This window comes from Vicugna pacos, chromosome 25 (genome assembly GCF_048564905.1).
Source record: "Vicugna pacos chromosome 25, VicPac4, whole genome shotgun sequence".
NCBI classification, from domain to species: Eukaryota; Metazoa; Chordata; class Mammalia; order Artiodactyla; family Camelidae; genus Vicugna; species Vicugna pacos.
Window position 1 is genome coordinate 8,110,992 of NC_133011.1, and position 24,787 is coordinate 8,135,778.

The 24,787-nt window shown below is 41.0% G+C and overlaps 1 protein-coding gene across 2 annotated transcripts; it reads left to right on the forward strand.

Annotated features, from left to right (window-relative positions):
• Positions 1 to 2,825: 2,825 nt before the first annotated feature.
• ERICH5 (glutamate rich 5) lies at positions 2,826 to 23,587 on the forward strand. 2 transcript variants are annotated; one of them, XM_072949495.1, is made up of 4 exons: positions 2,826 to 3,279; positions 20,336 to 21,355; positions 22,689 to 22,732; positions 23,286 to 23,587. In XM_072949495.1, exons 1-4 carry the CDS (start codon positions 3,222 to 3,224, stop codon positions 23,301 to 23,303), a joined length of 1,140 nt encoding a protein of 379 aa, XP_072805596.1. In that variant the 5' UTR covers positions 2,826 to 3,221; the 3' UTR covers positions 23,304 to 23,587. The 2 variants fall into 2 exon arrangements, with proteins under 2 accessions (XP_072805596.1, XP_006198103.2); XM_006198041.4 differs by lacking the exon at positions 23,286 to 23,587 and having other exon boundaries at positions 22,689 to 23,247.
• Positions 23,588 to 24,787: the final 1,200 nt, after the last annotated feature.

Below are 24,787 nucleotides of genomic sequence, written 5' to 3' on the forward strand. Positions count from 1 at the left end.
CTGGATGATGAGGTAGATGGAAAGAATGGTAGGTTAAATAGAAATTAACCTATTACCTTACTTGTCTCATAGTAAAGTTAGTTCTTTGATAGATGTGATACTGAATACAATGTCTTGATTGATGTATAATGTCTGGATGATACTATCCCCTAATGGATGGTGCTGGCAGAGGCATGATGGGCAGGAAAAGCAAATCTAGTCCAGTGTCTGTTATAGTAAAGATTCTCTACTGTCCCCAAAAAAGTCCAATCAATCTTCCATGAGATGGCTGATAGGTCCCTTCAAAGTAAGGGTGCCATTTCAAGTAAGGGTCACTTGCTGCTGCTGGCAAATTAAGCCCTCAGCCAAGTAAACCACATTAAGTGGAAGAATGTGGTGTTGAGCCCATACATGGCTTCTAACCCTGTACTTACAGACATTTTATTCCTGAGCCCATTGAGCAAGCTTTGGGGTCGCTCATGAGAAAGATTTCCTTACAGTCTCAGGGCCTCTGATTATTGCTCATCTGATTATAAAATGAAGGAAATGGAAGAGACCATAGCTTGGCTAACAAGTCACCTCTGAGGAAAAGCAAAATACCCAAGTCAACCTCTAAAAAATAATTGATGGGGAGCAGAGGGAATTTACCTGGGCTCAGTAAGCACTGACTTAGCAAGAAAGCATTAAGATTCAGAGAATTTTAAGTTATGTATTTATTTGTAACTAATCTGTGAGTTATTGCATCTTTTTGTGACAATGGAGTTTTGAAATTTTTCACTAGCTAAATAAAATTAAATGTGATTGTAACTTAAAAAGAGAGAGAGAGAATCATCTGAAGTGGGAACCTGCTATGGACTGACTTGTGTCCCCCCAAATTCATTGAAGCCCTGATCCCCAGTGTGACTCAATCTGGAGTAGGGTCTTAAGGAGGTAATTGAGGTTAAATGGGGTCATAAGGGTGGGAACACTAATCTGATAGGATGGTTACTTTATATGAAGAGGAAGATCCACCACCCTCATGCCTACCCACCATGTGAGGACACAGTGAGAAGGCTGTGTTCCACAAGCCAGAAAGAGAGTTCTCACCAGAAACCAAATTCATCAGCCTCTTGATCTTGGGTTTCCCAAGATCCAGATATGTGAGAAATAATTATCTCTTGTTTAAGCCACCCAATTTATGGTATTTTGTTATGGCAGCCCAATCTGACAAATACACGGCCTTTTGACAGCTTTTATATAAGACAAATATTTCCCGAGTCTAGGCCTATTCTGAAAGGTCCATCCACATTACTCTCCCCTAAATTTCCTGGCACCAATTCTGTAATCTTGCTCCTTCCAAGTTCTTGACTTGGAATCCAGCCAAATCATTAGCCATTTTCAACGTATTTCTCTCTCCTTGGGGCACAGTTACCCCAGATAGAAGGTAAGAAGAAGAATCATAGTATATACTTGAAATGTTCTGACATGTACTTCCTCAAAGATACCCAGGCTCCTTTTCCTTGAAGGGATTTGTGAACCAACTGCTGTATGGCCAAGGCTTTGTCAGGCTCCCATTGCAGAAGGGAGAGGGAGAGGAAGATGGAGAAAGAGAGAAAAGAGAGAAGGGATCAGGAGAGGGAAGGGAAGGGAAGGAGGAAATCAAGGGAGGGCAGCAGAGACCTCTAAACTTATGGTAAGTTATGGTACACACCACAGTTGTGTACCCCATGACCCATAAAGGGAAATATGACAAACTTCAGGCAATTTGAGCATCAAAATAATGATGATGTTATGAGCCAAATCGTGTCCCCTCCAGATTCATATGTTAAAGCCCATATGAGGCTGTATTTGGAGATACGTCCTTTAAAGAGGTAATTAAGGTAAAATGATGTCAATTCAATATGACTGGTGTCCTTATAAGAAGATTATGACACAGAGACACATGGAAAGAAGACCATGTGAAGGTACACAGAGAACACTGCCATCTACCAGTCAAGGAGAAAGGCCTTCAGAAGAAACCAGCCCTGCTCATACCTTGATCTCAAACTTCCACCCTCAGAACTGTGAGGAAATAGATTTCTGTTGTCGAAGTCACCCAGTCTGGTACTTTGTTATGGCAGCCCTGGCAGACTAACACATGATGACGGAACCCAATGATTAATGTAAGAACTCCTGAGTATTTGTTGCTATAAATAAATGAATAATAAATGGGGGGGGGGAGTGCTCCCTCACAATAGAATGCCAGTAATAAACATAGATAGAATAATGTAGAAATTAGGAAATTAGAAAAACCATTTGATAACCATCGTAGTACTAAGTAATTGATCCAAGCAAGAAATTACTGTATGCTAAAAGTAACAGATAAAAATTTAATGAGATACAGGACACTTAAAGTCTTTCCTCATAAATTACTAAGGTAAAATAGTAACTTTTCAGTGGAGAAACCTGGCGGACACTACCTTAACTGATCAAAGTTAACATCACCAATAGGAGGCCAAATTGATATCATATGCCCCTTAATATGAATCCACAGACAACAAAACATCTGAGTATTCCAGCCAAAACTGCATCGCCTGAATACAATCATGAGGAAACATCAGACAAACTCCAACTGAGAAACGTTCTAGAACGTAGATGATCTGTTCTCTTAAAAAAAAAGTCAAGGTCGCTAAAGACAGAGGCACAACTAAACGCAATGCGTGCTTCTGGATTGGACAACTGACCAAATTTGAATAGAGAGTGGATTTAACAGTATATCAGCGTTAAACTTCCTTGTGGCAACAGACTGTAGTTATGTAAGAAGACTGTCATCGCAAATCTAGTCTACCAATGAATAGCCACTGGCTACAGTTACCTCCTCCCCCCACCCAGCTATTTAGTGATGGTTCACATGAGCCCTCCCAGCCCTTCGCCCTCTCTCCCTGACATCATCCCTATCCCGGCTTCAGAGGCCTTTCCCCTCTGCCTTTAGCACTCCCTCCACCTTCTCCCGACCTGGCTCCTTCCTTGTCCCCTTCTGCGTCCTCGCTGTCCCTTCCCTGGGTCCTTCCGCCTGCGTGCGGCTCCTTTTGCGCTCCAGGTGCGCATCCTCATCGTGCGCTCCGCTTTGCGCTTGCGCGCTGCGGCCGCGGGAGCCTGCCGCGCGGAGTTGAAAGAACTTCTGTTGTCGGAGCGGTTCGCGCGGATCCGGACTCGGGGACTGCCGCCCGCGAGGGGCTGGGACAAGAGGCCGCGCTCTCTCGCCAGGCGCCCTCCTGCCCACGATGGGCTGCTCCAGCAGCGCCCTCAACAAAGCCAGCGACAGCAACAGGCTCCACAGCGGTGAGTAGAGAACCCGGCTCCCCCCAACCCCCGTCCCGGGCCTCGGGCTGGCGTGGGTGGCTCCCGGGGGGTCCGACAGGTGCGGCTCGTGCCCCTCCTCCGCCCGGAAGGGGGCGGCTCCTCCCTCAGGATGCGAATGGAGCCCTAAGGGAGCGCGACTCCCTCCGGAATCTGGAGCAGCGCAGCTGTGCCCTAGGGCGCGGCGGTCCCCGTGCGCTTCTGCCCCACGCGCGAGCCCGGCGGTGCGGGGACCCTGCTGCCCGTGTGAGCGCGGGGAGCTGGCCTAAAATCTCTAACGCGGAGCTGCAGCGTTCTCTTTAGCAAATGCGGAATGTCCTATCCTTGCGACAGGCGCTGTTAATCTCTTAAACGCAAGAAATTTCAGATTACTATGCGGATGGGCATTCACTCCATCTAATAGATTCCTGTGCTTTTGAAGAGGTTAGATTCACATTCCTCTATCCTTGGCTTAAGTAGTTCTTGAAAAATATGCATGTGATAAAAAGTGGTCTTTACTGAATCTTGAACAGAAACTAAACACATTATTTTGAGCGTCTGCTATATAATAGCCAGGCTCTTGGGTAAATGGTGAAAATACAAGTGACGCTACTTTTGGATTTGAGAGTAGAAAAGACAAAACAAAAAGACAAACAGAAGTTAAACAAATGATTATAGTAAGTTTCTGACAGTGAGAAGTGCTGTGAAAAGAATGAAGGCAGATTATTGAACTAGCGAATGACTGGGTTTTAGAGCCGACTCACTTAAATTTTGAATGGCTGGTGTTTCGGACAAAGCTCTGAAGTTTAAGCAAATTCTTTCAGGTTAATTTACCGTCTTCATCAAGACTAACTTTTGGGGAAATTTTATACTCTGGTTAATTCATTTTCACAAGTCTTTTGGCACCTTGTGTTATTTCAGCAACACAGAAAGGTCTTCCTCTCTGATTTTGTAGTAAGGAGCACAGGATTCTCAGGAATGGGGTTTCGAAGTTCAGGCACTGTCTAGTCAAAACCAGGTTGTGTCGCAGTCACTTTTGTGGTGTATGACATTTATTTTTAACTTCATAGATAACAGAAAGCAATAAAAAGTTTGGAACTAAGCCATATATGTAAAGCCATACATAAAGGTGATTCCAAACCCCTGGTCACTGACAACAGGGTACAAAGATGGAAAAATCCATTCCAAATGTTCAAAGCTTGCTTATCTTTTTCCCCAAGAGACAAAAACCTCTGTCCCCCAAACCTGCTCTCAGGAGGCCACTGCAAAGAGCAGTATCTTTGATGTTTTATATTTTATTTTATGAAATCACGTGGGTTTTGCATTCTGTTCCGTGATAAATCCTTGTTGGTTTCAGTATGGAAAACTGGTACTTCAGGAAGATATAACATATTATTTTGGTTTCGATTAGCCCCTGCTATGCTCCCAGATGTCCGAGGAGTAGCATCGTGGTTTAAAAAGCAGAGCACTAAATCATCATTGTAGGTTTTTTAACTGATTGAAAAACTCTGGCTGCAGGGAATGTTACTCTTGGGAGGAGCAAAAGTATCCAGTGGGGAGAAGGGAGTTTTTAATCCTCGCAGAAAGTAATGAATGACCTTGTTTTAAATAACATTCTATCACCAATCCACATGAGTCATGCCCTTTCATTTTTTATTCATGCTTTCATTGCTGTTCTAAGTTTTCATGGATGTTATTCCCCAAAAAATGTTACACTGCCTGACAACCAGTTTTAGTGTACAGAAAATTAATTAATATGCTGCATAAATTGCTCAACACACATATTAAATCAATCAACAGGTGTACTTTGCTTCTGATCCTCAATTAGATAGTGCTCTCTTGTAACTGGATACTACTGTATGTTCATCAGCATTTCAACTCCGTGGTCTTGGAGGCCCCATAAATAATTCACTCCTGTTTCTGTAGCTCAGAATTTCTTTACATCCTATGTACAACCCTAAGCCTGTATGTATATGCTTTCAGATACAAATAGTCCAAGTTTATTGAATGTTCCATACATGCATTTACTCACTGTACCCCCAGTGCTTAACAATGTTTGGCAGGTGATTGTTGAATAAATTACTTCATTTAATCTTCATAACAATGCTTTGACTAAGTATTGTGATTACCCCACTTTACAGAGAAGAGTAAATAATTTGCCCAAAGTTTCAGGATTCCTTAAGAGTCAAAACTGGGCTTTGAACTCAGGTACTCTAATTCTAGAACTTGACCTCTTATCTGTTCTTTTCCTCCTTAAACCAGTTTTTGATAACTGGATTGAAATCTGTTTTTGCCTCAAATCACTCTGGATCCCCATTAGATGTGTGGTCATTCACTATGTAAATAACAAAAGAAATAAAATAAAGGATGATAAAGTACTTATAATTTAACAAATGTAATTTAATATTATAATGTAGTTTATTATAACACGTAAATAAAACATTAAATAAGTATTATAACATGTAATACATGCATATATTTTACTAATATAAATATGATCAATATTAAAATAAATATTTACTTATCCTTAAATAAGAGTCAGAAAAATATGAAGTTTATATTTGCTTCCAAGTTTAAAGTAGGAATATTTGGAAAACATTTAACCTTAAAGATATTTCCATCAGGTACATAGATGTGGAGAAGTTTCCAGTGCCTTCCTGTGGAGATACAAATCTTCCTATCATAAGAGATTCTTTTAAATTCGCAATATCAACCTTAGAATTCCATCAGTTACAGCTAAAATACATCAGCTAGCCTGTAGACTGGATTTGTGTTTGGGCAGTTCCACCTAACAATATTCTATAACTGGTTTAAGAACTGTTATACATGATGCAGTATTAGCCTCCAAGCAAAAGACTCATAAAATAATTGGCTGGACTAGGTTGCCCCTGAGATCTCTTACAGCTCTAAAATCCTGTAACACTAAGATATAGAAGTGCTTGTTTTCTGGGCTCCACTGCATCAGATAGCTGCTACTGGTTAGGTAGCCAGTAGGAATAGTCCATTCTGTTGATCACAGAGACGTTTGCTCTGACCCATCAGACACTGAATCCCACTGAGCTGCTTTCCATCACCTCCAAAGATGACCCACTAAGGAAAGAGATGTGGAGGGAGGGGACGGGGACAGAGGTGGGGACTGACCTCTGGTGTAATTATCCAGTGCTACTCAAAGTGCATAACAGGGCCTGGTACATGGTAGTCATACATTGATTTTTACTGAATGCCCTGAAATGTGTGAGGAAAGAGGCTTTTCTTCTTAAAAGGACAATTAGACAGTTTGAGTTTGGAATTTCTTATGTTTGTGGGACCAAGTTCTACATATTAGCACAATTTATATTCTTTTCAGTGCTCCGAGGAGCTAATGAACCTGACTGTAAAGATTTTGTTGATTTCACAGACATTAATGGATCCCAAGATTTCCCGACCTTTGGCATCCTAACTGTCCTCCTGTGCTACCAGCCCCCGGCTTATAGGTGTGATCACTCCTCCGCTCTTTCCTGATATAAATGCCGTCTGTTTCTGGCAGACTTCTTCCTGAGATTTTTATAGCTTAAGCCCCAACGTGGACAAAGTAAACAGATGGTAATTATTGATTCATTCATTGCTAGGTTAATGTGTACATTTCCTCTGACAGCTGTAATCATGTGTTTGTTCTTATCTGAACTCTCACTAGCTGCTTGGAGTCCACACTGTGTAGGTAACAGGATGAGGCTTGAATTTCACAGTAATGTGAATTGCTCTTTGTACTGTGGAAACACCTACAGTCTTCCACCAATATTTTCACACAGTGATATTTGTCCTAAGTAGACAAACACTCCTGCTTTGTAATTGAAGAACAAGCATCGTTAACATTAAAATGAATTTTATATGCTTTTCTTGCAAACAGATATTATATAAATGGGATTTTTTTTTTTTTAATTTCAAGTGCTAGAATTCTCTGGACTGAGTCTTGTGTGTCTATGTGTCCCTTCTAGAGTTTGGCACACAGAGAATGCTCAGTAAGTCTTTGTGGTAGGTCTGATTATTACAGCTAGCTAATTATAATGGAATATAAGCTGGTTCCAAAAATTGAACCTGGTTCCTGTATACCTGGTTCCAAAAATTGCAAATTATTTGGAAAATGCATGCGGCGAAAAGTACACCTCCCACTCCAGCTCCACCGTCTGCTTAGTTTCAGTCCCAGCCGTGGGTACTTTTATTAGGGTTTCTTTTTCTTTATACATTATAAATAGTATTTTGCTCTCCCATCTTTATTCATAAACTATAGTGTATTATACCCATTATTCTTCCCTTGTTTTTTCACCTAAAAATATGGAGCTCTTTCTGTAATTGCTCTATAATATAGAGAGCTTCTTTTTTCCTCTTTACACTTGCTTAAGAATCCATTGTGTGATTTATTTAACCAGGTCCCTATTGAAGGACACCTGATTTGTTTCCAGTCTTTTCCATTGCAAACGAGGCTGCAGTGAATTCCTTTACACATATATCATTTTGAATGCTGCAAGCATGACTTGTAGGACCATTTACCAGAAAGACGTTACTAGGTCCAAGGGTACGCACATTTATAATTTTAATAGATGACTGCCTAAACTCCTTCCATAATGGTTGTACCAGTTTTCACTCTCATTAACAACACAATATATCTTTTTCTAAAATTAAAGTCTTTTGACATTAGTACAGCCACATTAAAAGATGGACATGGAGCAGAAACCAGGGGACAAGGTAGGGGCACCCACTTGGTTCTAGGTACGTTAGTCCATAATCTCATTTAATCCCCATAAGAGCCTTATGAAGCAGACATTAGTTTCATTAAATACAGCTAGAAAACTACAGCTTGGTGACGGAGCTGGGGCTTAAGCGCAGTGTGTGTACCTCCGAAGCTCCTGCTCTGTTCACAGACCCCAGTTCCATCTGGGTCTCATCCTGATTCTGCCAGAACCCATCACGTGGCCTCCACACAGGAGAAATGCAGTCTGTATCTGTTGAACGGGTGGTTGGGGGAATGATCGGACTGACAGAGATGGGGAGTCAGGGGGAAGAGGGGACTACTTAGAAAAGCAGAGGGGGTGTGGGAAGCGGGACCCATGGAATAACAGAGACTGGAAGGTAACACTGGCCAAGACGGGCTTGAGAAGACAGTGTTGGGTTGTGAAGACTCTCCTAGTCATGCAGGAAAAGATCAACACGGCAAAACAGAGCTTTATTGTGTTCTGTGAAATCATGCTTCTGTAAGGTTGCCACACGTTCCAGCTCACACATACCATTTCACTTCTGGGTTAATGTTTAACAACATCAAATTTAAAATAAAAACCTAATACTTGTGAGGGTTACTGAAAGGCTCACCAAAAGTGATTTTAAAAAAACGTCAAACTTGGTCAGGCTTCAAATCCTGGTGTGTTAGCAGTATAGGTAATTATTCTGTTTTTTTAAAGCAAAATATCAGAATATAGCTCTCCAAGTGAGTGTGCGTATCTAGAAAGTACTCAGCCTTGGCGGCTTCTTTGTGGCTGTTTGGAATACCTCTCCCCCAGGTCCTCCCCCGCTGAGGGTCAGTGACTGAGCTTCCTCCTCTCCACTAAAAGGAAGGCCCTGGCCCTCTGCTTCCTTTCCCTGTAGTCATAAGGATGTGCCATCTAATCCAGGAATTTTTGGTCTATCAGTTAATTGTCTGCTCCCTTCACCAGAACACTCACTTGAGGACTTCTTCCAGCCTGTAGTGTTTTTGTCTTTACACTCAGTGAAAGGGCCCTTCCTGCTCTCTTCAGCAAGTAGTTTTCCTTTAAAATCTAGTCCTACAATGAGGTATCACCTCACACCAGTCAGAATGGCCATCATTCAAAAGGCCATAAATGACAAATGCTGGAGAGGGTGTGGAGAAAAGGGAACCCTCCTACACTGCTGGTGGGAATGTAGTTTGGTGGAGCCATTGTGGAAAACAGTATGGAGATTCCTCAGAAGACTAAAAATAGACTTACCGTATGACTCAGCAATCCCACTCCTGGGCATATATCCAGAGGGAACCCTAATTCAAAAAGACACCTGCACCCTAATGTTCATAGCAGCACTATTTACAATAGCCAAGACATGGAAGCAACCTAAATGTCCATCTACAGATGACTGGATAAAGAAGATGTGGTTATATTTATACAATGGGATACTACTCAGCCATAAAAAATGATAAAATAATGCCATTTGCAGCAGCAACATAGATGTCCCTGGAGAATGTCATTCTAAGTGAAGTAAGCCAGAAAGAGAAAAAAAAATACCATACGATATCACTCATGTGGAATTGAAAAAAAAAAAGACGAATGAACTTATATATAAAACAAAAACACACTCACAGGCATAGAATACAAACTTGTGGTTGCCAAGGGGGAGGGAGTAGAAAGGGATAAACTGGTAGTTCAAGATTTGCAGATACTGATGGGTATATATAAAATAAATAAGCAAGTTTATACTGTATAGCACAGGAAACTATATTCAATATCTTGTAGTAGCTCACAGTGAAAAAGAATATGAAAATGAATATATGTGTATTCATGTATGACTGAAGAATTGTGCTGTACACCAGAAATTGACACAGCGTTGTAAACTGACTATACCTCAATTTAAAAAAAAACAAAACCCTAGTCCTGAAGGGTCCCTGTGGGAGGAGAACATTGCGCACTTTGCAGACCGCCCTGACTCATCTGTCTCCTCCAGCCTTGCCCTGCTAATGCTGCTCTAGTCTGTTCTGGGTGACAGAAATATGTTTGTGTTGTGTGTATCAGAGCCTCCCAGCCAGTGAGAATGGGGTCCAGTGTGCCAGCATCCTCCCCAGCCTGTAGGGCAGCCAAGCAGGGTCTGGACGGCCCGAGCCCTCTGGTGCAGCTTCCTCCAGTCTTCCCCACGTGCTGCACAAACACCGTATTCCGTGGATTCTGTGATACGAGTGAGGTCAGAAGCCCAGGTCTAGACATTCCATCTGCTCTGTTGCCTTTAATCTTAGTACTCTTACTGAGAAGTAACATCTGCCTTCAGCCAGAACGTCGTTGAATTGTTCTCCCCAAACCACGCTCATTGCTTCTCTCTTTCTCACGGTCGTTGGAAATGATAAGGAACTTTTCCCCCTACGTATTCTTACCCTTTTCCATTTTCCTAGGACTGATAGGAACCACATGTTTCTTTTTGGCTAATTTCCTTTGTTTGCCCTGGGGTCACCTCTACAGACTAGATGATTATGAAAGGCTATAATTACCTGTATACCTTGAATTAGTGTGTGTGTGTGTGTGTGTGTGTGTGTGTGTCTGTCTGAGAGAGAGAGAGAGTGAGTGAGTGAGGGCACACATGAGAGAGAATTTCAACATGCTGAGAGACAGTATAGAGTTCTGATTTAAAATGTGGCTCTGGAGGTACACTGTCTGGGTTCAAATCCTGGTTCAGGATCATTTGTTGTGTGACTTTAAGCCACTCAGCCTCTTTAGGCCTCAGTGACGTCATCTGTAAAATAAGATTATCAATAACAGTAGCTCTTATTTCGGAGAGTTGTTCTGAGGAATAAATGAGTTAATACATATAATGTAGCTGAAGTATAGCCTAAATATTACCTACAACAGGGGTCGGCAAACAGGCCTGCTGACCAAATCCAGCCCGCTACCTGTTTTTGTAAATAAAGTTTTATTGGAACACAGATGTGCCTGTTCACTTCCACATTGTCTAAGGCTGCTTTCTCACTACAACGACAGATGCCAGAGTTGAGTAATTGCAATAGTGGCCCTATTGCCTGGCAAAGCTGAAATATTTATTATCTGTCCCTTTACAGAAAAAACTTGCTGACCCCTGGCCTAGAATCTTGTCTAGTAAATCCTCAGTAAAAATCATCTGTCATTAATATCAATTGTAGTAAATCTTAATTTCTCTTTATTGCTTTTCCAAGATCAAATTTTGAGTTTTTTCCTCAAAATCAAGTTCTAGATCTCTGAATTTGTTGACTTCCTGCTTGTTTTTTTTCTTTTTAGTAAATTTGTTAAAGGAAAATGACAAAAAATACTGTCGGTAATAGCACAAGTGGTACAGAAATATTCAAAAATCAAAAGTGGTTATGTGAATGGCTGAAGTTTATGAAACAATTTTTCTAAGGCGTCTAGAGCTTATTTTGCTAGGTTACTTGCTCTTGTACTTGTCCTACTATAATTTTTTAAAAATAGACTTAATAATAGTTTTAAATTTACAGAAGAATTAAGACAGTACAGAAAGTTCCCATATACTCCACACCCACTTTCCCTTGTCATTAACATCTTACATTAATAGGGTACACTGGTCACAAGTAATGAACCAAGTTTGATACATTATTATTAACCAAGGTCCATACTTTGTTTAGATTTCCCTAGTCTTTCTCTAATGTCCTATTTCTGTTCCAGGATCCCATTGAGCACATTATATTTAGCAGCCATGGTCATGTCTCCTTAGACTCCTCTTGACTGTGACAGTTTCTTAGGCTTTTTGATGACCTTGACAATTTTGAGGAGTACTGGTCAGATATTTTGTAGACTGTCCCTCAATTGACACTTGTCTGATGTTTTTCTGATGATGAAACTGGGGTTGCGGGTTTGAGGGAGGAAGATCACCGAGGCAAAGTACCCTTCTCACCACCACGATGTTCGAAGGGTACATGTTCTGAACGTGACTTGTCACTGCTTCCTCAACTTCTCTAATCCTCTTCCTGCAGACTCTGAAGCTTGACGAGGTTGAGAGTACATGTTTGTTTTATACTCTAATCTTATTGATACCTTCCAGTTTAATCATTTCCATCATCCTTGGCCAAACATGCTTCTCCTATAATGAAAGAATGCTCTTTCTATGCTCTGCTTTATGAAGAAGAGGGGTTCATTCAACTCAATTTTCGAGTGCCTGTGCCAGAAGCCCCATGCTGGCCCAGTGTGCATAGGCCTGTGGGAGGAAGACTTCTGCTTTGTTACAAGTGGCTTTTCATTCTGGGGAAAAAATCCCCCGCTTTCCTTTATGTGAGCAGTACTAACCGTGGAAGCAAAGTCATCTGAATTGCAGGTGGTCCCCTAACCTGAGAGAGGAGTAACAGCAGTCAGCGAAAGACCTGGGGTCACAATCCTCCTTGGTTTGCCCACCGGTCTTTCTAGAAGTGGGGGCTCTCAGGCTGCATTAACCACCCAGGCTTGAGGTCCAAATATCTTATGTGACTATGGCTGCTCTGTTGCAAAATTTAAGTATTCCGTCCCAGCCACAGATTTGCTAACTGCCGATGGGACTATCCCTTTTCTAGCACAGACACCTGCTCTTGGCTGTAGGCAACTTTGTATCCTGACAGAGTCAGGCACAGACCCAGCTGCTAAGCGGGGAGAACAGCCCCTATGTGAGCATCGGCATAGCCCCCTGCCCACAGCTCTTAGAGTGCAAGGTGCAGCAAGTATTAACCTCCACTTCAGATGAGAAATTCAAAGATCTCTTTGTCCTGACCGAGCCAAGGTAGGGGCTTAGCAAACCCCATCAGTTCTGTGAAATGCAGGAAACTTGAGAAAATCTTGCTCCCCGGTATGGAGCTGCCTGAGACCAGCTCTGGCCCTTGCCTCATTGCTGAAGCAATATACTCCCCTCATCGCTTGTGCTGCTGCCCGTGGCGGGCCAGCCCGAGGACAGAGACCACGCCCAGTGTTCCAAGGTGGGCAGCACCGCCTGTGGAGAATAAGGAACACTCGCGCCCGTCAGTTCCAGGTGCTTGTCGTCCATTTTAGTTTCTCCTGATTCCTTTATGCCTTTCCCCGATAACCCCAGAGTGCTGCCACGGGTAACCTAGCCATCTGGGGAGCTCATTAAAAATACCGATTTTTGGTTCAGTGGATCTAGGGTAGGGCCCGTGAGTCAGCACTAAAACAAAAACCCCCCAAAACTCCCAAGTGATACTGATGGTGGAGGTTTTGGGACCACAGTTTGCCCTAAAGCACCTAAGTCTTCAGGGTACAATCTCACTTCCTTGGGCTCAAATCTGAGCTCTGCCACTCTCACCTGTGTGCCCCTCTTAGGTAAAGGGCCTTGGCCTTCCTGTGCCATGTCTCCTCAGCTGCATAATGGGGACAATAATGGATTTACCTCATGGAGTTACTGGGAAGATTGAATGAGACAATCCCTATAAAGCTCCAGGCACAGCGCCTCAGTAAATGTTGTTTTATTCCTAGCGAAACATTGTGGGCGCTGCCTGCTTAGGCTGGGGAAGTGTCACCGTTTGTACATGTCAGAGACATAATCTTCACTTTCTCTTTCTTCTTCCTGGTTCATTGAGATGTCTTTGGTTTTGTAGACTGGATTCCTGTCCAAATGTTGGGCCCACATGTGCCAATCATGACGATCAATCAATGAAACTTGTCTTTTTAAGTAGCAGATACTGTGGATAATTCCAAAAGTGATGTTTTATGCAATAGCTTCTTTAAAAAAAAGAGTTTATCTCATAGAACTCTAATAGGAACCAAAGAAAATGGAATTGGAAAGTCATATCCGAAGGAGGTGACTATTTGCCATGGCTTGATGACTGGCTCTGTAGCTCTTAAATGTCAGCCTCTCCCCAGGCAGAAGCCCCTGTCTCCATGTGTGCTCATCAAGTGTTCCAGAGTATCTTCCCACCTACAGGTTCTTGTTTTACTATAGTTAACGTTCAAAATGAGATTTACCTTCAAACTTTATTGAGTTTCCTTGTGATGTCAAAACTAATTTTAGATGTATAAATTCAGGTAGATCTACTAAAAAATGGAAAGTGGCTTGTCTGATTTTTATTTGCCCTCTGTAGGATTTTTTTGACTAATGGTTTCATACTTCAGGTACATGGGATATTGCTTAAGTTCACCTCTCCTCAGAATGAGTGCCTTTTTAAATCTATTGACAGATTAGGGGGAGGGTATAGCTCAGTGGTAGGTGCATGCTTAGCATACACAAGGTCCTGGATTCAATTCCCTGTACTTCCACTAACAACAACAACAAAAGAACGTGTATTGACTGATAGAAAGCACCCTTGGGGATTAGCATTTTGCCATGGCACATGAGGACAGAATTTTTGCATACTTTGATGAGGGAAAAGGGCAAAAGCATCTTGAGTAGCACCACAATTAGCCCCACAAATATTTGTTGTTGTGGCTAAATAAATGATGGAATGGAGTTGAGAAGAAAACAAAGATAGCAAATGAGAAGGTGAGTGGACTTTTCCCCTGGAGCTGACTCATGCTACATCCCTGGTTCCCAAAGCTCAAAAGCTGCCCGAACCTAGAAATGTTGGCAGCAAGGGAAAATACCAGGATCCCCTTTCTCGTTGCTTCTCTAGAAAATCCAGCAGACAAGCCAGTGAGGTCTTTGGGATGACTGGTATGTCCCAGCCATAGAATAGGAAAGAGTGACCTCAAGTTTTTCTCCTTGCTGGGTAGAAACTTTTCATTTTTAATTAGGGTAATGAACTGAGTAGAAAAGCTTCCACCATAATGTGAATGTCAGGTATGTTAGCTCTGGTTCTAATCCCTTCTGTAATGTTGCCCAGTATTTTATTTCTTTGTGTGCCCATCACAACGGTGCTTGCAACAAGGTTCTGTTAGTTCAGCTGTCACAACAAATTTGTGCATGGATCAACTTACAATAGAATCCAGAGAGATAATGAGCACCAAAGGATTAGGCCCAGAGCTGTGTATGATTTGATAAAATGTAAGGTTCAGAAAACAGACACATCCTTAAACAACTTCAGATGTGGCAGCAATGCAATGCATGTGCCCACAGTATTTATTACATAATAATACAGATTAGGCATAGGATGTCTCCTGTTTGTGGACAAAAGATCTCACTTCTTTTCAAGTTAGAGTACTGGAAGATGTGGTGTAGTGCCTTATTCTCCTTCAAGGAGGTATGCTGGGGAGTCACGAAGCCACATGGACAGAGTGTGGGGATCCTTGGGTCAGAGGTCACGCACAGATACCAAGTGGGGCTTTGTAAGGGAAGTAGCTGCTATTGAATTTCCCCGTGGACAGTAATCTCTAGGATGGCAAGGATCAGGTCTTCCTTGTGAACTGCCGTAACCCTTGTGCTCAGCCCAGAGCTGGCAAATAGCAGTGCTTGATAATGCTTGATGAATCAATGAAATGAAAGCCAACACACAAAATGAAACGTATTTATTTATATAAAAACTAGCAGTGGCCTTTTTATAAATTTTATTATTTATTGGAGTGTAGTTGATTCGCCATATTAGTCTCAGGTGTATAGCAAAGAGATTCAGTTATACATATATAAATACTTCAGATTCTTTTCCATTATAGCTAATTAGAAGAAACTGAATATAGTTGCCTGTGCTGTACAGTAGGTCCTTGTTGTTTATCTATTTTATATGTTGTAATGTATATCTGCTAATTCCAAACTCCTAATTTATCCCTCCCCTCCCCTTCCCCTTTGGTAACCATAGTTTGTTTTCTGTGTTCTTGAGTCTGTTTCTGGTTTGTAAATAAAATTTACATTTTTTTTTAGATTCCACATATAAGTGATATCATATGATACTTATCTTTGTCTGGCTTGCTTTACTCAATACGATACTCTCTAGGTCCATCCATGTTAGTGGTAGCCTTTATTAATACGAGTCAAGTCTGGTCAAATCATGGCTGACACTCTGACTACGACTCCGTTATCTGTCAACAGTCAGGATTTAAAACTTATGGTAACAACAGAATTTTATAGGTCAACAGTGACAACTTTATGGTGTTTAGGGGACTGTTTATGCAAGCTCTTGAATGCTGCAGTTCTTTCTTTCTGTTGCTAAATTAGCTATAATTTGTTGACAGGGCCATGCCAGCCCACAGGGGACCGTTGTGAAATTAGAAGAGAAGGCCCCACCGTTGACGCACGCAGCCTTGCTGGTGCGCACAGGCTGGAGTTCACGCCACCCTGGCCCCTTCAGCAGAACACCCCCCTCCATCCCTGTCCCTGTTTACTGAGCACCTTCTCACGGCACCCACCGTGTCGGGTAACTACACACAGTGCCTCAGAAGTATCAATTATCCTAACCAGCCTGAAACACAAAGATAATATCCCCATTTTATAGGTAAGGACACTGAGGTCCAGGGAGGTTGGTAACTTGTCTAGATTGCACAGTTCAGTAAGTGATGGGATCAGGATTCACACTCAACATCAGAACAGTCTGGAATGCCCTGCTCCAGCCGAAGAGGAAGGAGGCCAAATGGATCCAAATCTTGCACTTCCCTTAGCAGCTAGGGATAAAAGCATTCCGAGGAGGGAGGAAGGAAGTTTGTGGGCACCGTAGACTTGATTGTTGTGTTCTCTGAGAGATGGTTTGAAACAACCGTTTGTTTCCCAACCCTTTTCACTTACTTACTCTGATCGTTCTTCTTTTCTGAATAGGCTCAGAGAAAAGTACTGGTAATAGAATGAATGGAATTTCCTTCCTTTTCTGTGTGTCCACCACAGCCTCTTCCTCTTTAGGGCCGTCAAATGGAGTGTCCCACTCACGAAGGCTAACTTGATTACACTCAGTGGGTGCCAGTCGTTTGCTGGTGCTTTCCAGGTACTAACTCATGTGATCCTCACAGCAGTGCTCTGGTCCTCTCCCCACTCTGCAGATGATGCAACTGAGGCACAAAGAGGCTTAACAAGGCGAGTGAGTGGAGGAACCAGGATTCACACCCACTATGTTAGAGGTGTCATTTTCAAGGTTATTAGATCGCTGTCCTCCCTTTTAGAACACCCTCTTTATCGTGTAAGAGAAAAGAAAATTTTGAGTGATCAATAAGATGCTATTACCTCCAAAATACATTTATTTCGACATTCAGAGTGCAGTTTATTGACATGAATTACAAAATGAGTGAGTCACTACACTTTTAGCATTTTCTTTAATTTTTGGTGACCATTTTAAAGATGTTTTAGCTTTTGGGGGGTTACCCCACAAAAATTTTATAGACAGTGACATTCTTTTGTCATATTTCCCAGCTTGGTTCACTATTTTCAGGTTGCAGTATTAAAATATTATATATTAAGGACATTTTTCTACTTCAGGTATACCAGCAAGATTAGCAAAAGTATATCAGAATGAAAATTGATACTGTGATCACGGGCATAAACATTCTAGTTATGGCAAAAGTGGACAGATCCCTTGGACACTTAAAACACCATTTGTGGATAAATACATTTTTACAAAGCTTTTTTTGGGGAAAAAACTTGACTTATACTGATAGCATAATATATATGTATTTATTTTTTAGTATAATGTATTTTTCAAAATATAAAATTGAGTGCCTATGGTTTGGGAGCGTCAGCACATTTTTTCCCTCATAGCTTTCTGCTCTAGAATAATGGTGCCATTAGAACACACCCATAGCTGGCACAGCTGGATGAAAATCATTCATCTCATTTAACTGACAGTACTGATCACTGTAATAACTATTTTACCAGAAAATATAATTTGGCAGACATCTATGATTAGTGTAATAATACATTTCCTTGTCAATTCCCTAAGGCAACCATCACCTAAACATCCTTTGTGTGATATCTAAATGAATTGTCATTTGAATTTCTTTACAGACCTGAGAAATCACTTTTGTTAAGCTGCCTCGTGTGCTGTTAATTTGAAGACTTGGTACATGATGAGGCTGGAGTGGGAGGTAAAGGATAGCACTCCTCCCAGTTCTGTCCTGTGGACCCTGGGGCCCGCAGCTGTGCCCTATGTCTCATAAAACCCTCCCTGAACTCTGCTTCCACAGCTTCAGGCTCTTAATTCCTCTCCACTGGGGGATTCAAACCCAGTCCTGGAAGTAGGGTGGGAGACTATTTGATATGAAGAAATGTATTAAAAAGGGCAACAATGGTAGTGTGTTGAATGAATGAGAATACAGAAACTAAGGAAGTGAAGACCCATGACAATTATTAACTCAGGGAAAAACAAAACATTGTTTACAAAGTACCAGTTTCCTACACAGCTCAGCTCTTCACAGTAGACATGTGTATTATATGTACATATAACTGAATATTGATATAACCCAAATAACATATTTAATATTTTAAATCATTACTAATTGACACAATATTGTAAATTGTGACTATACTTCAATAAAAAGTATATATAAAAATAGATGCATATATATAAGATACAACTCTAAAATTTTTTTTAAAACTTCATTTCTAATATGCAATTGCTGAATTGAAAGGAAGTGTGAATGTGTGATGGGAGAGGGTGAAGGGGGATGGAGGTGGAGGAAAAAAGAGCCGAGTCTTTATTTTCCTTAGCAGGAGTTAATTAAAAATGCCCAAACTGAAAAATCATGAAGTAGCACTTCACTTAGAGATATAGAAAAAATATGTCTCCAAAACTGCTAGAAGAATGGAAATATTTGACCCTAGAGAAAGGGAAATGGGAGAGAAGACCCGAGGCTTTGTTGTGTATCTTAACTCACATTAGATAAGCATTAAACTATGTGCATATATAATTGGATCAGGGTAACTTAGGGAAAAAAGAACAAGAAAAGAAGAAAAACTATCTTTGGGGAAAAAAAGGTAGAAGAGGAAATACATCACCTAGAGGCCCATTTGAACATGTTGCTTAATTTTCTTCTGGTATTTTCCCCTCTGTTTTTCCTCCATCACTTCCAATAATCAACACTCTTGTAATCACACTGTATGTAAAACTGATAGCTAACTTGTTGGGAACTTAATTGCACAACGGACCCTGTGCTAATACATACTTTTTATGCATTGTTTTATTTGATTTACCCAACTGTGAGTGCTGATTTTTAAACTATATAATATTTAATGTTTATTTTTATGTTAATACTATAAAAATAATAATAAACTAGTAATATAATTTATTTGATATAATATGATATAAAATATATAATACTTTTTTAAAATTTTAGCATAGGGTCTTCATAGTCATCTTTTTTCATGGTACAGTAATATTCCAGCCAGCAGACTATTGATCTTTTCCCCAAATTATTAGACTTTTACACTGTTTTCGAGATTTAGCTGTTATAAAGAATACTGGGCTACTGTACTTTCCCCCCAAAGCATTTTCCTAATGTTTATGCCTTTAGGATAAATTCCCAGAAGTCAGGTCACTGGGTCAAAGAGTCTAAACATGTGGCCATGTTACTTTCTTAAACTATTCAGAGCACTCCTGCATTCATTGTTTAATGTGACATGGTGCCCCTGCAACTGACATAGGTGGGACAGATTCGCTGCCATTTCACAGACATGATTGTTGGAAGCTAAGTAAGTTCCCAAGGTCACACAGTTGGAGGAGGAGCCAGAATTAAAATGCATGTTTCCCAACTCTCTCTTGATTTCCCTTCTCACTGGGGCCCCCAAAAGAAAGGAAATTCAGGCTGGCCTGTCCCTGCCACTTCCTCTCCCAGACATCTCAGTCTTTACCTAATGGGGCTTCTCTGTCATGGGGCCCTTTCCTTTCACTGAGAGCCACTCGGCTTGAAGGGGAAGGTAAGACCTCTCTAGCAGCCCAGGGACCACACATGGTGAAATCTACCCAGCCTAAGGAGGAGAGAGGGAGGGACAGAGGAAAGAACATGAGGAAACAAAACATACTAAATTAGAATATGGGACAGGAGCCATGAGAAGGTGCTCAAGGAACAAACAGGGAAAGAAAACTGTTGGGAGGAGGGTATAGCTCAGTGGTAGAGCACGTGCTTAGCATGCACGAGGTCCTGGATTCAATCTCTTGTACCTTCATTAAAGGATATGTAAAATAAATAAATAAACCTAATTTTAAAAAACCTGTGACTTTGGAGGACCTTCATGGTTTTTGTCTTGTTTTGTTTTGGAGGACCTTCATGTTTAAGATAAAGTATTTGAGCTGAAAACATGAAAGAGACTTAACTTAGGGTGAGTTAGGGTCAGGGTGTCGCTCTCTGTACTCACTTGTACCCAGGACTTGCCTTGAACTTTTAAATCTACTTCTTGAGAACAATATACTTTCTCAGGATAAAAACGAAACACTAATTTATATTTTTCTTCCTTTCAAATGAGTGAGAAAAAGTAACTTCAAACATGTATTTTTCAACCACAGAAGAAAGTGAGTCCTGCTTTGTCCAACCAAAGCCACGTACACTGGGGAGAGAATCTACTTTATATGGCAAGGTACAAAAGGAAAGCCTTCCTCCACTGGAAGAGCACACGATTTCTGCCGTGTCTACAGCGAATTGTGTTAAACCCCTCAGTGAACAGCCCCTGGCAGAGGATGCTGCAGACACACCAGGGTCCACAGAAGGAACTCAGCCCCCAGAGGGACTGAAGGAGTCTGGGCCACCTCAGCCGGGTGGCAAAGATGATATTGCAGAAGCAGAAGAGGAGAAGGACGTGGAAGCAGCGACAGAGGCTCCGCCTTTTAAAGGAAGTGCTGAGGCTGACCCTGTAGGAGCAGAAGCCAAGAGTCAACCTCTGAGGACAGCGGGAGAGGGGGCCTCCCCTCGAGCAGTGGAAGGTACTGAGAATCCACAAACTGCCACAGAGATGGGGCTTCTAGAAACAGCTGAGGAAATTCCACCTCCGGAAGCAGGTGGAGAGCCACCATCTCAAGAAGCTCTGGGAAAGGATGAACAGTCCCAACTCCCAAAAACAGTTCCCAAAGAGACAGAATCCCTAGAAATGTTGGAAGGAAGTCCACTTGTGGAAACAGCTGAAACGCAGCAACTTCAGGGAACATTGGGAGAAGACGAGGAGTCGCAGCTTGTAGAAACAATCCCCAAAGAGGCGTCTCTGGAAGTTTTGGACAAAAGTCAGCTTGCAGGAGCAGGGGAGGAGCAGCAGCTTCAGGGAACGCTGAGGAAAGATAAACAGCCACGACGTCTAGAGACAATTCCCAGAGAGGATGAAACAGCAGAAGTCCTGGACAGAAGTCAGCTTGTGGGAACAGCTGGAGAGAGTGACTCGCTCCACAAAACCCCTGAAGGTCCAGGAAACGTGGAGCAGATCCAACCTGAAAGAATAGCTGGAAGCCTGGACCATCCATCAGGAGCTCTAGATACCAGGGCAAACGTGGAAACGATCAGGAGAAGTCACACTGACGACGGAGGCCAACATGTCGAAGGTAAAAGTTATGCTGTCCGGGATCCAGGTTGTTCAGATGTGCTCCCTATGAGGTCATCTCTGGGGGTGGGGTGGCTGACACACACACACAGTCCCTGAAGTCTCTGTTTCAGGTGATTGAAGTTCATTTGACCCAAACCAAAAAGCCTTCCATACCTGAAAAATAGGCATTTGGCTTTCCAACAAAAAAGTTTTAAAGCATAGTCTGTGTCCAAATTTTTAACCTAGGTTTCATTGATGAATAAAATGGAATATTGAAAGCGTGTTAACATTTCTGAATTTTTCCAAGTTCACCCCCATCAGGCCCTATGCGTGGTAGTAGGATCCAAAGTAAAGGTGGTCAGCGGAGGACCTGACTTTTTAATGAAGAGTACACAAATATGATGGCTCTTAGAGCGCCAGTCTTATGCTGAGAAAATTACTGTCAGTCTGCTCCTGTCCTCCTGTGGTCTTTTATCTTTAGGAGAAGACTAGAGAGAATTTACTGTATCTTGGCATGTGGTGTTTTTAAAATGTGCTTTACCAGCATACAAGTGGTATCTGTACTGTTCTTTATTGGAGTTATACTAAAAAAAATTCTTCTGGAGCAGGATTTACATTTTGGTAAACATTTGGTAAATTTTTATTTGTTGATTCTCCCAGATAGTTTACCATATAGCTCATCTTTTTTTTTTTAATTTTTTCTTTTTCTTTTTTTTTTAAATTTTATTTTTATTGAAGTATAGTTGACTTACAATGTTAGTTTCAGGTGTACAGCAAAGTGATTCAGCTATACATATACATATATGTTTTTTTCAGATTCTTTTCCATTCTATGTAATTACAAGGAACTGAATATAGTTCCCTGTGCTATACAGTAGGTCCTTGTTGTTTATCTGTCTTCTATATAATAATGTGTATCTGTTAATTCCAAACTCCTAATTTATCCCTCCCCCATGCTCAGACTTTGAAATGTTTTCAGTCTTTAAATGTTTAATGATTGTCTTCTTTAAACATCATAATGGCCAAACAAGACAGGTTTCTGGGCACCCTTAGACCACCTTTGATTTAGATATAAATGGAACTTTCTATTTGTAATATGTTCTGCTGTCATTTCTTGGGTAATTCTGCATCCTGATTTTATATAAGAGAATGCCAAGACTCGGAAGTGGTAAGTGATATCGGCCCCTGGGAGGATCTGAGAGAACCAGGATGACTGCCTTTCTCGACATCACCAGAGAATCTTACTGTTTAGACCTAAGTGTGAGAGCTGCCCTGTTGGAAACCAGCTGTGGGGCACTTTATTGTTCATGCTAAATGAGAATCTCTTAATAACGCCTTTGGTTTCTTTTCCAGGTGAGACAGGAGAAAAGGTTGAAACGGAGATGGAGAATGAGAACGTAAGTGAAGGGGCTGAAACAAAAGAAGAGGAAACAGGAGAAGCTGTGGGTCTTTCAGCAGCCACATAGATAGACGTGGTGACGGCAGGGTGAACGGACACAGCGGGTTGTAATAGAGGAGATAGGAAAACGCAGTGAAGCTTGTGGTTACAGACTTTCTCTTTCAATATCTACATGTTTTATACAGGGAATGTGGTTGTCATGCTCTTCATTACATTGTATTCCATAAAACTGCTAAGCGGTAAACAGTTGTCTTAGCTACTTAGAATAGTGATACATTCAAAACTACAGTAGCCAGAGCCAAGATCAACGGGGTGTATGCTCGTTTAGGAGTGTGAGGGCGTTCTCTTCATTGTGGCAATGGGTCCATTCAGTGTAGAAAATGAGACCCTGAGAAGAAGATACAGACCTTTAGGTCTAGGTGGCTGGAGAAAGGAGTTGGCAAATTTTAGGGAGCTCATGATAATAAAGTCACAGAGTTAGAATTCGGGTGGAATAAGAATCATTGACAACAGCAGGGCAAACTACACCTAGTATTTCTTTTCTGTCACAGAAGCTCAAGCTGGTATGATCCTGGAGAAGCATGTCACGTAATTACCTTCTCACCTTAAGTCTGTCTCCTACCATGGATCCTTATTGATCATGATGTATTAAATATGGTAACAAATGTCATGTCATAGGAATGCAGACTCTGGTGCTGCTCTGGGATTAGGCTTTTTCACCATGAAAGGCTACACATTTTTTACGTGCCATTTTGAATCAGCTGTTGATTTTACACGTCTGTGACGTGTTTTAATTGATATTATCCTTTGACTGTCATTAAAAGCATTGCAAATTAACTGACTTTTGCATGTATTTCAGAGGCAACAAACAGCAAGAATTAAAACCTAGAATTGTTGCCTATATGGAGTCTGTTCCTTGGGCCCCGTTTTTTAATTTTATTTTTCTTTAGATTGCTGTGATTTAATTTTGGGCAATAGAGGTGGAAAGGAGCTAGGAAATCAAGATTTAAAAATCATTTATAGTATTTCATTAATGTTAAAGTGATGTACCATAGAGAAGTCACTTTTCAAGAATTCCTCCAGAGTTGCCAAGGGATTTTTTTGGTAAATGATTATATGTGAATAATAGTATTGATAACAATCTGGCCCACCAGTAAGTGCCTTCTGTTTATGAGTATCAGGATAGAATTGCATTCTGGGAACATTTGCTATCTTATCTTATTTGTAAATATATAGTTTAAAGAGAACTGCTCAGATGAACTAACTAGACTCTTTTATTTTAGCTTGTATATTAAACTAATATTAAGATGATGTAATTAATTTTAAGAATATAGGAGACAGGGAAGAATTATCATCTTTACTCTGATTTTAATGTTAGTTTTTGTTCCTGACTTTCAAGAGTTGAGGTAGACAACAAGAGAAGTTACTTGAGTACATGACCTCATCCTTTCTTCAACGAAAAGAAGGTGGATTACGATTTTATCGAAGGGGCAAGGACTTTTATGTACTTTTGAATTCAGGCATTTAGCACTTCTAATAGAACATAATAGGTGCTTGATAAATATTTATTGAATCAACTAATGAGTAATAAATACCAAAGATTCCCATTTACATTTAATTCATTAAAAAATAATATATTTAAAATGTGAATTTGTATGACCCTAACATTTTCATGCCAAGGCTGCTCAAGCTTAGTAACAAGCTATGTATTTGGTGTAGTTCCAAAAACAGCAGTAATTTTAGGTCAGAAAGTTATATAAATCAGAATGGATATAATATCTTTCAAGCTACATTTTGTCATCTAAAAGTGTTTTTCCTGACCAAAGGTATTTTTATATAGATGTTGAGGAAGTAGAAAATGTCAGAGCTAAGTGTAAATTATGAATGACCATCTTAAAAAGTGGAATTGTACTTTGCATCAAGTACTGAAATAGAATTGATTTACTCAGTAGGCATAAAGGTCCATTCTGTGTCATTGTGTGGATTTTTTTTTAAATCTCTAACATGCTAAAGAGATCTATTCAGAACTCATTCTTGAAAGAACTTCTCAAAA

Coding starts and splice junctions, on each gene's coding strand:
- ERICH5 (XM_006198041.4), top strand. CDS start 3,222: ATGGGCTGCTCCAGCAGCGCCCTCAACAAAGCCAGCGACAGCAACAGG. Junction 3,280..20,335: donor CAGCAACAGGCTCCACAGCG/GTGAGTAGAGAA, acceptor TTTCAACCACAG/AAGAAAGTGAGTCCTGCTTT. Junction 21,356..22,688: donor CGGAGGCCAACATGTCGAAG/GTAAAAGTTATG, acceptor TTTCTTTTCCAG/GTGAGACAGGAGAAAAGGTT.